The sequence below is a fragment of the Xenopus laevis genome, chromosome 6L, assembly GCF_017654675.1.
Source record: "Xenopus laevis strain J_2021 chromosome 6L, Xenopus_laevis_v10.1, whole genome shotgun sequence".
In the NCBI taxonomy this organism is placed as follows: domain Eukaryota; kingdom Metazoa; phylum Chordata; class Amphibia; order Anura; family Pipidae; genus Xenopus; species Xenopus laevis.
The window spans coordinates 2,846,866-2,860,057 of record NC_054381.1 but is presented as its reverse complement, the minus strand read 5'-3'; the positions used below and the strand labels follow the sequence as shown (position 1 = coordinate 2,860,057).

At 41.9% G+C, this 13,192-nt stretch overlaps 2 protein-coding genes across 5 annotated transcripts in view; both read left to right on the top strand.

Annotated features, from left to right (window-relative positions):
• The window catches only part of XB5897957.S (hypothetical LOC495453 S homeolog), a 658,286-nt gene that overhangs the window by 439,346 nt on the left and 205,748 nt on the right, over positions 1–13,192 (top strand).
• Positions 9,897–12,384, top strand: LOC121394812 (E3 ubiquitin-protein ligase RNF135-like). Its single transcript, XM_041566925.1, has one exon. It carries the CDS (start codon positions 10,327–10,329, stop codon positions 12,016–12,018), a length of 1,692 nt encoding a protein of 563 aa, XP_041422859.1. The 5' UTR covers positions 9,897–10,326; the 3' UTR covers positions 12,019–12,384.

The window sequence follows — 13,192 nt, the reverse complement described above, 5'->3', positions numbered from 1 at the left end:
AATATGTTAATAGTAAAAAATGAAGCAGGAAGGGGTGGGACGCTTACTATCAGAGGGGGGTCAGCTGGTAGATGAAAACAAAATAAAAGAGCAAATTCTGAACTCATATTTTTCACCTGTCTACACAAATGAGCAACCAATAAGTGAAGGTTTCCTTCTTAATAGTCCCAATTCTAGTAATACAACTAATAATACATGGTTCACACATGTTGAAATTCAAAAGAGACTAGAACATGTTAAGATTAACAAAGGTCCGGGGCCAGATGGTATTCATCCCAGGTTACTTAGCGAGCTTAGCTCTGTGATTGCCAAACCTCTTTACTTAATTTTTCAGGATTCATTGAGATCTGGCATAGCCCCGAAAGACTGGCGAATTGCTAATGTGGTGCCTCTATTCAAAAAAGGATCCCGTTCTCAGCCTCAAAACTATAGGCCAGTTAGTCTGATGTCAGTGATAGGAAAGCTTTTCGAAGGGTTAATAAAGGATAAGATACTGGACTTCATAGCAAATCATAATACTATGAGTTTGTGCCAGCATGGTTTTATGTGTAATAGATCTTGCCAGACTAACTTAATTTCTTTTTACGAGAATGTAAGTAGAGACCTAGATTCTGGGATGGCAGTGGATGTGATTTACTTAGACTTTGCTAAAGCATTTGATACAGTGTCACACAGAAGGTTACTGGTTAAATGAAGGAATGTTGGCCTGGAACATAGTATTTGTACCTGGATAGAGAACTGGCTAAAAGATAGACTACAAAGAGTGGTGGTAAATGGAACATTTTCTAATTGGACCAGTGTTGTTAGTGGAGTACCGCAGGGCTCTGTACTTGGTCCCTTGCTTTTCAACTTGTTTATTAATGACCTGGAGGTGGCCATTGAAAGTACTGTTTCTATTTGTGCAGATGATACTAAATTGTGCAGAACTATAGGTTCCATGCAGGATGCTGACACTTTGCACAGTGATTTGTCTAAGTTGGGAAACTGGGCAGCAAACTGGAAAATGAGGTTCAATGTTGATAAATGCAAAAATAATATAAATGCAAGTTATACACTAAATGGCAGTGTGTTGGGAGTTTCCTTAAATGAGAAGGATCTTGGGGTCTTTGTAGATAACAAGTTGTCTAATTCTGGGCAGTGTCATTCTGTGGCTACTAAAGCAAATAAAGTTCTTGTATAAAAAAGGGCATTAACTCAAGGGATGAAACATAATTGTGTCTCTTTATAGGTCCCTGGTGAGGCCTCATCTGGAGTATGGGGGCAGTTTTGGACTCCAGTCCTTAAGAGGGATATAAATGAGCTGGAGAGAGTGCAGAGACTAAGTGCAACTAAACTGGTTAGAGGGAGGGAAGAGTTAAATTATGAGGGGAGACTGACAAGGTTGGGGTTGTTTTCTCTGGGGGAAAAAAGGCGCTTGTGAGGGGACATAATTAGACTTTACAAGTACATTAGAGGACATTATAGACAAATAGCAGGGGACCTTTTTACCCATAAAGAGAATCACGTACCAGAGGCCTCCCCTTCAGACTAGAGGAAAAGAAGTTTCATTTAAAGGAACAGAGTAGGGGGTTCATCACAGTGAGGACAGTCACTGGAGTTCTGACTTTTGTTGTACCTTCTTCAATGTTGAATATTATGTGGTGGCCATGTTGGATCTGCACTTAACAGTATCATTACAATTAAAAATTACACTTTCATAAGAGCTCTCAAAAGATTAGAAGTTTTCAATCAGACCTGGCTCCGGCTTAGGCACCCCCCCAGAGTAGAGTCCTGTGCGGAAACAATTTGTTCAACCCAACCCGCATACTTACCCGCTTGGACCCGCTACCCGACCCGCGAATACCTTATCTGCAACCTGATTCGCGACCGGCTGACCATCAAGAAACATGAAGTGCTGTCATTGTAAACCGGAAGTGACATCATTAGACATTGGTGTGATCAGAAAAAAAAGGAGTAAAACAGGAAGTGCTGTCATTGTAAACCAGAAGTGACATCATTAGAAGTAGGCATGATCAGAAAAAAAGGAGTAAAACTTGCTATTGAGAAGACCTGCAAACATCGAGAACCAGAGCTCTATGTACCCAGTTTTTTCTTGGCCACACCAACTATTAAGAAGTCCCACTTCAGTAGTAATGTTCACAATTTTATAACTTCAGTATGTGCAGCAGTTAATGGCAGAGGCCGCAGCAATATACGTCAATGATCATACGATTAATGACACAGAGACCCCCATGGTTGATGAACTAATGGCCCAACAATATATATATGACCCTCAGTTTTCCATGGCACTGTGGTCTTGCCACAATAAGTCAATAAATGACACAGTGGCCACAGTATTTCCTAAGGTAGGGGCCATGAGAATATATGACAGTGACCCCAACATTGGAAAAATAAAAAGACAGGTTTTTGGTGATGTGGTCTTTAAAAGTCATAATCATGGTAAAAAAATATCCTACAACAAAAAAACAATCCATGGCAAGAAATGCAAGTGAAAGAATTAACATTTTCTGACAACGTCAAACTCGGCTTATAATAAATCAGCCCCTAATTGTCAAATAGAACTTCATTCACCCTGAAAACTATAATGTTTAAGAAAACACATTTGAAATTCATATTCCAACACTGCAAATATTTTGTTAATGACAAAAATTCTTTAAGCAGTGCAAGAAAAATGAAATCCCGCTACTTGTTATTCATCATCTCAGTGAATGGAATTGCCAAACCTCGGAATTCCCAGGGTGGCCAATAAGAGACTGCAAATGAGTTCAATGTGTATTGCAAATAAGGACAAATGGGTGGCTATTATAAATGCAAAATATTTGTAATATGCACCAATAAAGAATTGTCACTTATGAGAAAGTGTTATAAAAGTGTAATAAAGTTTTATCTGCTGTGGGGGGTTTCCATGATGGATTCGGTCACACCCTGTTTTGCCTTTAGCCACTCCCCCAGCCATCTCTGTGGAACATTATCTTTATTGGTTGCGATTTTCAACCTTTTCAATTGCAGGTTGAAAATACATTTGGGTGCAAATTATAGGACACAGGACTGAGAGAGAATGGGAGTAAGGGCCATAACTCATATGCCTGTATAATACATGAAACAGTCTGACGTGCCACAACCAACAGTCTGACCTGAACACAGACCTGAAAGAAAAACGGGAGCCTGTAGAAATGACCCCTGTCTTTGTCAGGACCAATCAGGCTCTTGTATTGCTTGTGACATAATGACTTCTCCCTGACTGGTATCAGGGGATTCTGGGAGCTGTAGTACATGAGAATGAATGCAGGATTTGTGTTTTCTGTCGTTCAGTCCAGTCTCAATTCCCAGAACCCCCAACAACCAGATCATAAGAGTTGCTGGTCAGTAGTTACCTGCTAAAGTCCTCTGGAATTGAACCTAGGACCCAGCAGTGCTAAATTAAATGTTTTTCAAGCCCATTATCACATAGCCTAATGATGTCAATCACCTTCTCCAATACGATTCGCTTCTCTTAGAAGAATCTCAAAGACTTACTCGGTGTACAATCTGAATGAGGATGGAAAATTAAAGTGGCCTGAGGGTGGATGGGGGACAAACTGGAGGTGATAGAGGGCAAAGAACACTGAAAAATCTGTGCCACCCCCTACTCTACCCCCTACAGATTGGGAGCCCGCCATGATCTGTATACAATGTTAGATGAGCACTCCGTATCCATCCGTGTAGGTTACACAAGTAAACTTTTATTTTAAACTTGTTAAAAGCATCAATTTCCTGACGCATTTCGTATAGGGATCCACCGAATCCACTATTTTGGATTCGGCCGAATACCGAACCAAATCAAAATCCTAATTTGCATATGCAAATTAGCGGTGGGAAGGGGAAAACATTTTTTACTTCCTTGTTTTCTGACAAAAAGTCATGCAATTTCCCTCCCCGTCCCTAATTTGCATATGCAAATTAGGATTCAGTTCAGCCGAGCAGAAGGATTCGGCCAAATCTGAATCCTGCTGAAAAAGGCAGAGTCCTGGATTTGGTGCAACCCTATTTTCGTATCAACCCATATGTAGTCATAGGTATTACACATAAAAGCAGCTAATGGCTTTATTAACCACTTTACCGGACATGACTTCAATAATTACAATTAAACAACCTGGCTTATTAACCCTTGTGCTGCAAACAATGTTTAACATGGATAAAATAAATATCACTTCCGTATTAACCTTAAAGAAGATAAATGACATTATACCGCTAATACATTTGCACAAATGCGGTTCCAGTTTGGCATAATTCATTGAAGTTACAATTGTAATAGGTTACCAATCAAAACAGTTTCTTTTTAGCAATTTCTTTAAAATTCATGAACTAAAATGCAGTTAAATGAAATCGCTTTGTCAATTTTCATCAAACGGATATCACTCCCACGGTAGCGCTTCGAATTCTACCACCTCCACTGACGCGCTTCCATTCCCAACACAATCAGCGGATGTATCCCAAGCGCAAAACGACTCCGATTGTAAAAACCAAAGTTGATTTAGTTAATGTGTAAACAACAATGTACAATTACATGTTATGTATTCAATCTTGTGTTTTACTCCATATCTTTAGAACAAATTGAACTCGATTTTAGTTCAATCTACATATAGTCGCGTGTTTCATTCCAATGCGCACAAGAATTTAAATGCGCTTAAGATATGACATTTCTGCAGGCTTAACGGCACTTTATAGCAAAGCTTTTCTGTATATTGACTTTTAGGGGCAGATGCATCAAGGGTCGAATATTGAGGGTTAATTAACCCTCGATATTCGACTGGGGAATGAAAATCCTTCGACTTCGAATATCGAAGTCAAAGGATTCTGCGCAAAAAGTTCGATCGAACGATCGAAGGAATAATCATTCGATCGAACGATTAAATCCTTCGAATCGAACGATTCAAAGGATTTTAATCCAACGATCGAAGGATTATCCTTCGACCAAAAAAACTTAGCCAAGCCTATGGGGACCTTCCCCATAGGCTAACATTGGGTTCGGTAGCTTTTAGGTGGCGAACTAGGGGGTCGAAGTTTTTTCTTAAAGAGACAGTACTTCGACTATCGAATGATCGACTAGTCGAATGATTTTTAGTTCGAATCCTTTCGAAGGTCGAAGTAGCCCATTCAATGGTCGAAGTAGCCAAAAAATTTTTTTAAAAAATAATGTCATTTTTCTGTGTAATAATAAAACAGTCGCTTGTACTTGATCCCAACTGAAATATAATTAATCCTTATTGGAAGTAAAACCAGCCTATTGGGTTTATTTAACATTTACATGATTTTCTAGTAGACTTAAGGTATGAAGATCCAAATTACAGAAAGATCCGTTATCCAGAAAGCCCCAAGTCCCGAGCATTCTGGATAACAGGTCCCATACCTGTACCATGTAAAGAGTCAGAACAAGGAGATGAGAAATGCCGATAGATCTACGAATAACAATCTATGGAAAATATTTGATGAATTCATGTTTAAGAGGCACCTACAATTACATTTTCTTTCATTAGGAAAAATGCTGTTTTGTATTTATAATCCCATTAACGAGCCTTAAATTAACTTCATTTGTTAATGGAATCATTTAGCCACTAGTTCATGGGAGCTGGTCACTGTCTTAAGGTACTAGGGAGGTTTTATGGATGTTTTTTTCTTACAACTTTTAGCTTCGGAGCAGGTCCAGGGGGGCCCCATAAATAGTGCAGTGAGCGCTATTGCACTCGTTAAATTAGCAGAGCTGAATTTCCATGTTAAAAAAAAGAAATTTGGCTATTAAAGGAAAACTATACCCCCAAACAATGTAGGTCTCTATAAAAAGATATTGCATAAAACAGCTCATATGTAAATCCTGCTTCATGTAAATAAACCATTTTCATAATAATATACTTTTCTATGTATGTGCCATTGGGTAATCACAAATAGAAAATTGCCATTTTAAAAAATAAGGGCCACCCCCTGGCATCATAGCATTCACGGTGCACACAAACAAACTATACTTGTTAGGTCACATGAGCCAATTAACAGACAGAGTTGTGTCTTTTGCTTCCACACTTCTTCCTATTACCGTTAGAGTTGTAGTATTTCTGGTCAGGTGATCTCTTCCTGTTACAGTTAGAGCTGCAGTATTTCTGGTCAGGTGATCTCTTCCTGTTACAGTTAGAGCTGCAGTATTTCTGGTCAGGTGATCTCTTCCTGTTACAGTTAGAGCTGCAGTATTTCTGGTCAGGTGATATCTTCCTGTTACAGTTAGAGCTGCAGTATTTCTGGTCAGGTGATCTCTTCCTGTTACAGTTAGAGCTGCAGTATTTCTGGTCAGGTGATCTCTTCCTGTTACAGTTAGAGCTGCAGTATTTCTGGTCAGCTGATCTCTTCCTGTTACAGTTAGAGCTGCAGTATTTCTGGTCAGGTGATCTCTTCCTGTTACAGTTAGAGCTGCAGTATTTCTGGTCAGCTGATCTCTTCCTGTTACAGTTAGAGCTGCAGTATTTCTGGTCAGGTGATCTCTGAGGCAGCACAGAGACCATCACAAAATGGGGGTTCCAGGCAAGAGATGTAAAAGGGCAATATTTACTTAAATATATATTCTAGATTGTAAAGATTCTTTAATATGCCACTTAATATGATATAAACTGTTGCTCAAGAACTAATTTTGGGGGGTATAGTTTTCCTTTAAATTTGCCAGAGGTGGTCGCTCAAGATTCTCACCTTGTCTCATGACAGGAGTGGCCCTGTATGTGGCTTTTTCTGGTCCAATAATCAAAATAATCAAAATTCCAAAAACAAATCAGAAAAGAACAAAGAAAAATATTGCATTACTTACAAATCAAACATCAAACATTTGAAAAAGACAAATTAACCCCTTCCCACATATCAAAAAACCCAGTCTCCTTAGTTTTACTAATAACAATATCTCGACAAATAGCATTGGTGACATTTTCAATTGACAGTTGCAACTGACTCAGGGTCATTCTGCACCTCGTTTGCCATAAGTGATACCTCATAACTGCCAGAATTATATACAGTGTGAGTCTGATTCCTGCTTTACCGTTCTTAATGACACCATATGAAAGTTCAGCAAAGTCCAAATCTCTGAACATATTTAGAGCTGAAGCTGTTGCCCCACTGTCTCTTAGAGAGGAGGAAACTGGATATTCCAGTAGGAAATGCTGCTGCGTCTCTTCCACCCCACAACCCCAGGGACAGGCAGGCAGAGCTCTGTGGAACCTAGACAGGTCAGGTCTAGTAAGAATAGGCTACTCACCATTATAGGTCACTCTAGGAGTGACAGACAGACAGGTTATTTAGCTGAGCAGCTCCAGGCTCCGACGAGGAGAGTCAGAGGGATTAAGATCCCGGGTACTAATAGCCCAGAAGTAGGGACTAAGTGTATAGGAACAGGGTAGATAGATTCCCCTCAGGTTCCACTTAGGGAAAAGGCTGAAAGCTGGTTGTACCTTTATTGCTGCTGAGCACGTCCTCTTGCCTGTGGGGACTATTACTGACCATATGGTGCTGTGAGTATTGCCTATTCAATGTGATGCTAAATCCTGTCATGCTCTATTGTATACTCCACTGGGGATTGTGTATGTTCAATAAACCAGTTCATGTTTAAGTTATAAGAACCACTGGCGCCCAATTATTATACCCTGAATCCAGTTACAGTTACACTACATCCTGCCTCCACACCGTTGCGAGGGCTCACTCCCTAAGATTACAGGTCTCAGCCGGAGCACATTTATTGGGAGTGGAGCTCAATAGTGGTGTAAATAACACACAATTTACTATAGCGCTACACCAGGAAGGTCTTAATAATGTGAATCCTCTCTCTATAGGTCAGCTTCCAGGATTTCCACCACTGAACCTTTGCTAGACCAGCATTCAGTTTGTCTTCCCAATTTGCCTTAGCAAGATCTCCCTTCCCAAATTTAATCCCTAGAATTCTAACTAAACCTGGGGCCACTGGGATTTTCTCAAGCCTGAAGCTTGGTTCCCCCTCTAGAGTCCTCAGGTTTTGATATTACTAGAGTGACATCGTCCGCATAGGCTATGGACTTAAAGGATCGATCCCACGGAAATGGAATCCCCCCAAGCCCACAATCCTGCAGTCTCTTCAAGAATGGGTCTAATGAGAAAACATACAGAAGTGGACTCAGAGGACATTTGTGAGAGAATCCTAACCAGAATCTTCCTATCACAATTGAGAAGGGCAATCGGCCTCCAATTCTCAATGTGCCTCGAATCCTTCCCCTTTGATATCAGAACCAGAGAGGAGGACTGCATAGATGTAGGAAGGCATCCCCTGGTCAGACAGTCATTAAAGACTTCAGTAAGAACCGGAACTAACTCTTCTTTAAACCTGCTGTAAAACTCTGCAGTGAAACCATCTGGCCCAGGGGCCCTCCTTTTCTGCTGTTTTTCAATTGCCTGCAGTACCTCCTCCTCTGTTATCTCTGACACCAAAGGGGGAAAGTGGGGGCGGGAGCAAATGGGTGGGACTTGATGCAAAAGTGGGCTGGTGTGCCGTAAAAGGGGCGTGTTGTTCTGTAAAGGGGCGGGTTCTACACACGCGATGGGCCTGGAGTGAGCAAAAAAAAAAAGGTAACTTTTGAGCGGGTTGGGATGGCCGAGGGCTTTTGTTTGCAGTATTACAAATTAATCGGCAGCTACATTGCCGGTAAATTTGTAATACCGGCCCCGGCCTTGCCGGGTGTTTTACCAGCTAGGCCGAGTGGCAACCCTACCCTCAACTGCTTCTTTTTAAATGTCTCCTTACAGTTCTGGTAAGGGTCCGGGGAATTTGAGTTCCCATAGTCCCTCTCTAAAACCAGGGACTTAAGCCGGTTGTACTGACACTGCCTCAACAGGGACTTAAGCCGGTTAACTTTTTCTCCCCCCTCCCCGTTCGAAATACAGATCTCAAGTTTCCTTCTTAGAGACCAGCTCTCTTTTTCTTTAGCCCTCCCTTTTTTAAAAGAGGCAGTTCTGAAAGAAGTCCGGAAAGTATCCTTAGCTGATTCCCACCAATCTGAAACACAATTGAAAAACTCTATCTTAGATACTTCATTCTGTAAAAGATTCTTAAAAGTCCTTCTAACACTCTCCTCCTCTAGCAGCTCCTTCCCCAACCTCCAAAACCCTTTCCAAAACCCATCCTACCTAACAGACCATAATGAAAAAATAAAGCTAAATGGTCTGAAAATTCAACCCCTATTTCCTTAACATTAGAAAAATCTTCCTTCTTTTTAATAAAAACCCTATCAATTCTGCTGCTGCGCTCCCCACATCTATATGTGTGTGTTTTCCTTTTCTCCTATTTACAATGACTAAGTCCTGCAGCTCAGCATCTTCTATCAGAGTCTTAAAGAACAAGCTCTGATATTTATTCAGCCTCCCAGTTCTGTCCTCAGCAGTTAAGACCTGGTTACAATCCCCAGCAAAAATGATTGGGACAGAAGTGTATAGAAACTGCTTGATATCTTGTGTTAGGGATCTGCTCAGGTTCGGACTGAGAATTAAAATAGTCCCTGGCATTTCAGGTACAAAGAGGGCCAAATAGCCTCCACCAGCCCACTAAATAGTGACTTTCTATGGGACCTTATAGCAGCCCATTCATTTGCTAGAACCCAAAGATTGCCAGTCCGGGCCTGTTGCTATCTGGTTACCTTCCCATTGTTCTGTTGTTAGGCTGCTGGGGGGAAAAGGGAGGGGGTGATATCACTCCAACTTGCAGTACAGCAGTAAAGAGTGACTGAAGTTTATCAGAGCACAAGTCACATGACTGGGGGCACCTGGGAAACTGACAATATGTCTAGCCTCATGTCAGATTTCAAAATTAATTATAAAACAAAAATGTGCAAAAATGGATTTCAGTGCAGAATTCTGCTGGAGCAGCTCTATTAACTGATGTGTTTTGAAAAAAACAAACCTGCCAATGTCACTCAGTCACCATTGAGCTGTCAGTGCTGAGAGTTGTAGTTGCAGTGTAGCTGTATGGCCACTGGTTACTCACTGTATTACATCCCCTGACTGACTGCATTGCTGGGGGAGTCACTACCAACGAACTCTGCCAACTTACCTGCAACTTGTTTGTTTCTTTCCAGGGAGGATTAAGATCACACTAGTTATTATGAGTGGAGCTGCCATACTCCCTCCTCTCACTCACCTCTTTTACTCACTGTTACAGAGTTTCTGTCTAACGATACAAATATTTCTGAGCCTGATACTCACTGTATCCAGAACTGAGAGGGTTAACTCCCAGGAGTACAAAGTGCTGTTTGTCTTTCAGTTTCGTTTCTTGTTCAGTTGCTGTTCCTGCTCTCAGTGATGGCGGCTGCTGATCTGAGAGACGAGCTGAGCTGCTCCATCTGCCTGAGCATTTATACTGATCCTGTATCCCTGCCGTGTGCCCATAACTTCTGCCGGGGCTGTATTGGGAGGGTGCTGGGCACCCAGGAGGGATCTGGGCCTTATTCCTGCCCTGAATGCAGACAGGAGTTTAAGGAGCGCCCTGCCCTGCCCAGGAACAGAACTCTGGGGAACATAGCAGAGCGATTCCTTTCTGCTCAGCCCGAGCCGGGGGACACTGGGATTCCCTGCACCTACTGTGTCCTCTCTCCTGTACCTGCTGTTAAATCCTGTCTGCACTGTGAGGCTTCTGTGTGTGAGACCCACCTGAGGATGCACAGCAAGTCAGCAGAACATGTACTGACCCAACCCACTGATTCCTTCATGGAGAGAAAATGTTCTGTACACAAGCGGATCCTGGAGTTTTACTGCTGCGAAACCTGTATCTGTGTGTCCTGCTGTCTGGCCGGAGAGCACAGGGGCCACAGGGTGGAGCTGCTGAGTGAGGCCTCTGAGAAGAAGAAAGAGACACTGAGGAAAGTTGTGGAGAAACTGAGGCCAGAGAGAGAGGAGACTGAGAGAGGAGCCCAGAGACTGCAGGAGCGCAGGAGAGAAGTGGCAGAAAAAGCAGCCGGTGAGACAGAGAGAGTCACTGCCCTGTTTAGAGACATCAGGGAACAGCTGGAAGCCCTAGAGAAGCGACTCCTGAGTGACATCTCCAGCCAGAAAGAGAAGCTCTCACTCACACTCACTGATCTGATGGAGCAGCTGGAAATAAAGAAGGACGAGCTGTCCAGGAAGATCCGTCACATTGAGGAGCTGTGCAACATGGCAGATCCACTCACTGTCCTACAGGAACGGGAATCACATGGAGCTGCAGATAATGAGGGGGGCAGAGAGAGACATGATATAAAGGTCCCTGCTGTAGGGGATCTGGATGTGGATCTGATCTCAGAGACATTACTCACAGGCTTAGCTGCCATTGGGACTGGGGTAAATACAAAATTAGCCCATCATTTGGGAACATCAACCAGTGGAGGAGAAGGCTCAGAACTTTTTGTGTCATTGATAAAAACAATACCAAGTATTTCCCCATTCAATTCTATTACTAACAGTAGATTTGACCCTGTATATGGGCAGGAGGCTACAGACCTGTTACTGGATATAAACACAGCTCATAATCGTGTGTCTGTATCAGGGGACAGGAAATCTGCTTCCTACTCACTAACAGAACTACATTACCCACAATCCCCAGAGAGATTTCAGCTTTATGCTCAGGCTTTAAGCAGCAGGAGTTTCCCCTCAGGGCGACATTACTGGGAAGTGGAGGGCAGTGAATCAGGGGAGTGGGGGGTAGGGGTGGCCTATCCCAGTATAGAGAGGAGAGGGTATCAGTCCTGGATTGGGAATAATAACAAGTCCTGGTGTTTGTACAGATGGAATAATAATAACAGATATTCAGTGGAACATGACAGTAAAAGGACACAATTACCCCACGTCTCTTCCTGCAGGAGAATCAGGATCTCATTGGACTATGAGGCCGGACGTCTGTCCTTTTATGAGCTGAGTGAGCCAATCAGACACTTACACACCTTCACTGTCACATTCACTGAGCCCCTTCATGCTGCATTCTGGGTCGGTAGGGATTCCTGGGTGAGAATCATTAGTTAGTATCTATGGCACTTTATTAATTGAATAGGTTAATCAGAAGATACATTAGTGTAATTCCTGTAGATCTAAACCAGTCAGTACAGCCCCTCCCCTGGCCGCATATTGTATATCAGTGCTGAGCAACACTTTGCTTGGGGTGAGTCAGTTATACAATATTACGTGGGTATAGGGGCAGGATCATATTAAAGCCAAGATGCCATATCAATCTGAAATATTAACACTGCTCTTATGTCAGGGGATTGTCCCAAGACTTTACTGGTACAGCAGGGAACAGACTGATGCTGATTATTGCTGTTTTCCTTAAAGGGGTTATTTACCTTTCAATTAATTGTTAATATGATGTAGAGAAGGATATTCTGAGACAATTTGCAATTGGGTTTAAAATTTTTATTATTTGTGATTTTTTACTTATTGAGCTTTTTATTCAGCAGCTCTCTAGTTTGCAGTTTCAGTAGTCTGGTTGCTAGGGTCCAATTTACCTTAGCAACCATGCATTGATTTAATTGAGATACTGGAATATGAATAAGGAGGGTCTGTATAGAAATGTGATTAATAATAAAGTAGCAATAACACTCCATGTGTAGCCTTACAGAGCATTTGGTTTTAGATGGGGTCAGCGACTCCCTATTAAAAGCTAAAAAGAGTCAGAAGTAGACAAATAATTCAAAAACGATAAAAAAAATGATGAAAACCAATTGAAAAGTTGCTAAGAATGAGTCATTCTATAACATACTAAACACTAACTTACAGGTGAACCTCCCCTTTAAAGGAATAATTGCACATGGGATTTGTAGTTTACTCTCCATGTCATTGTACTAATTCATATTTGTAACCCAGTGAGGAGAAAGATGGAAAAAAAACATAATAAAACATATTTTTTACTATATTGTTCAACTGACCTGACTTCCATGTAAAACTGCTGGGGGCGTGTCTTCATCAGGAAAAGTGGGCCAATCAGAGATGGGCGCTCGTTCATATGAAGACCAGGGTGTGAGTATAGGACTTGTCTGTGAGCGCTTTTTTGTAGGGCTTATTAAGAAGTAGTAGAGATAGAGGCAGCCTGGTTTTGTGTCTGACACACTGTAAATAAATGGGATTGAGGCGCTACGTGTGCTGTGTGCACTTCCCCAGTTACTTTCATGAACCACAACACGTTTCATTTCTTTCCTTCAGC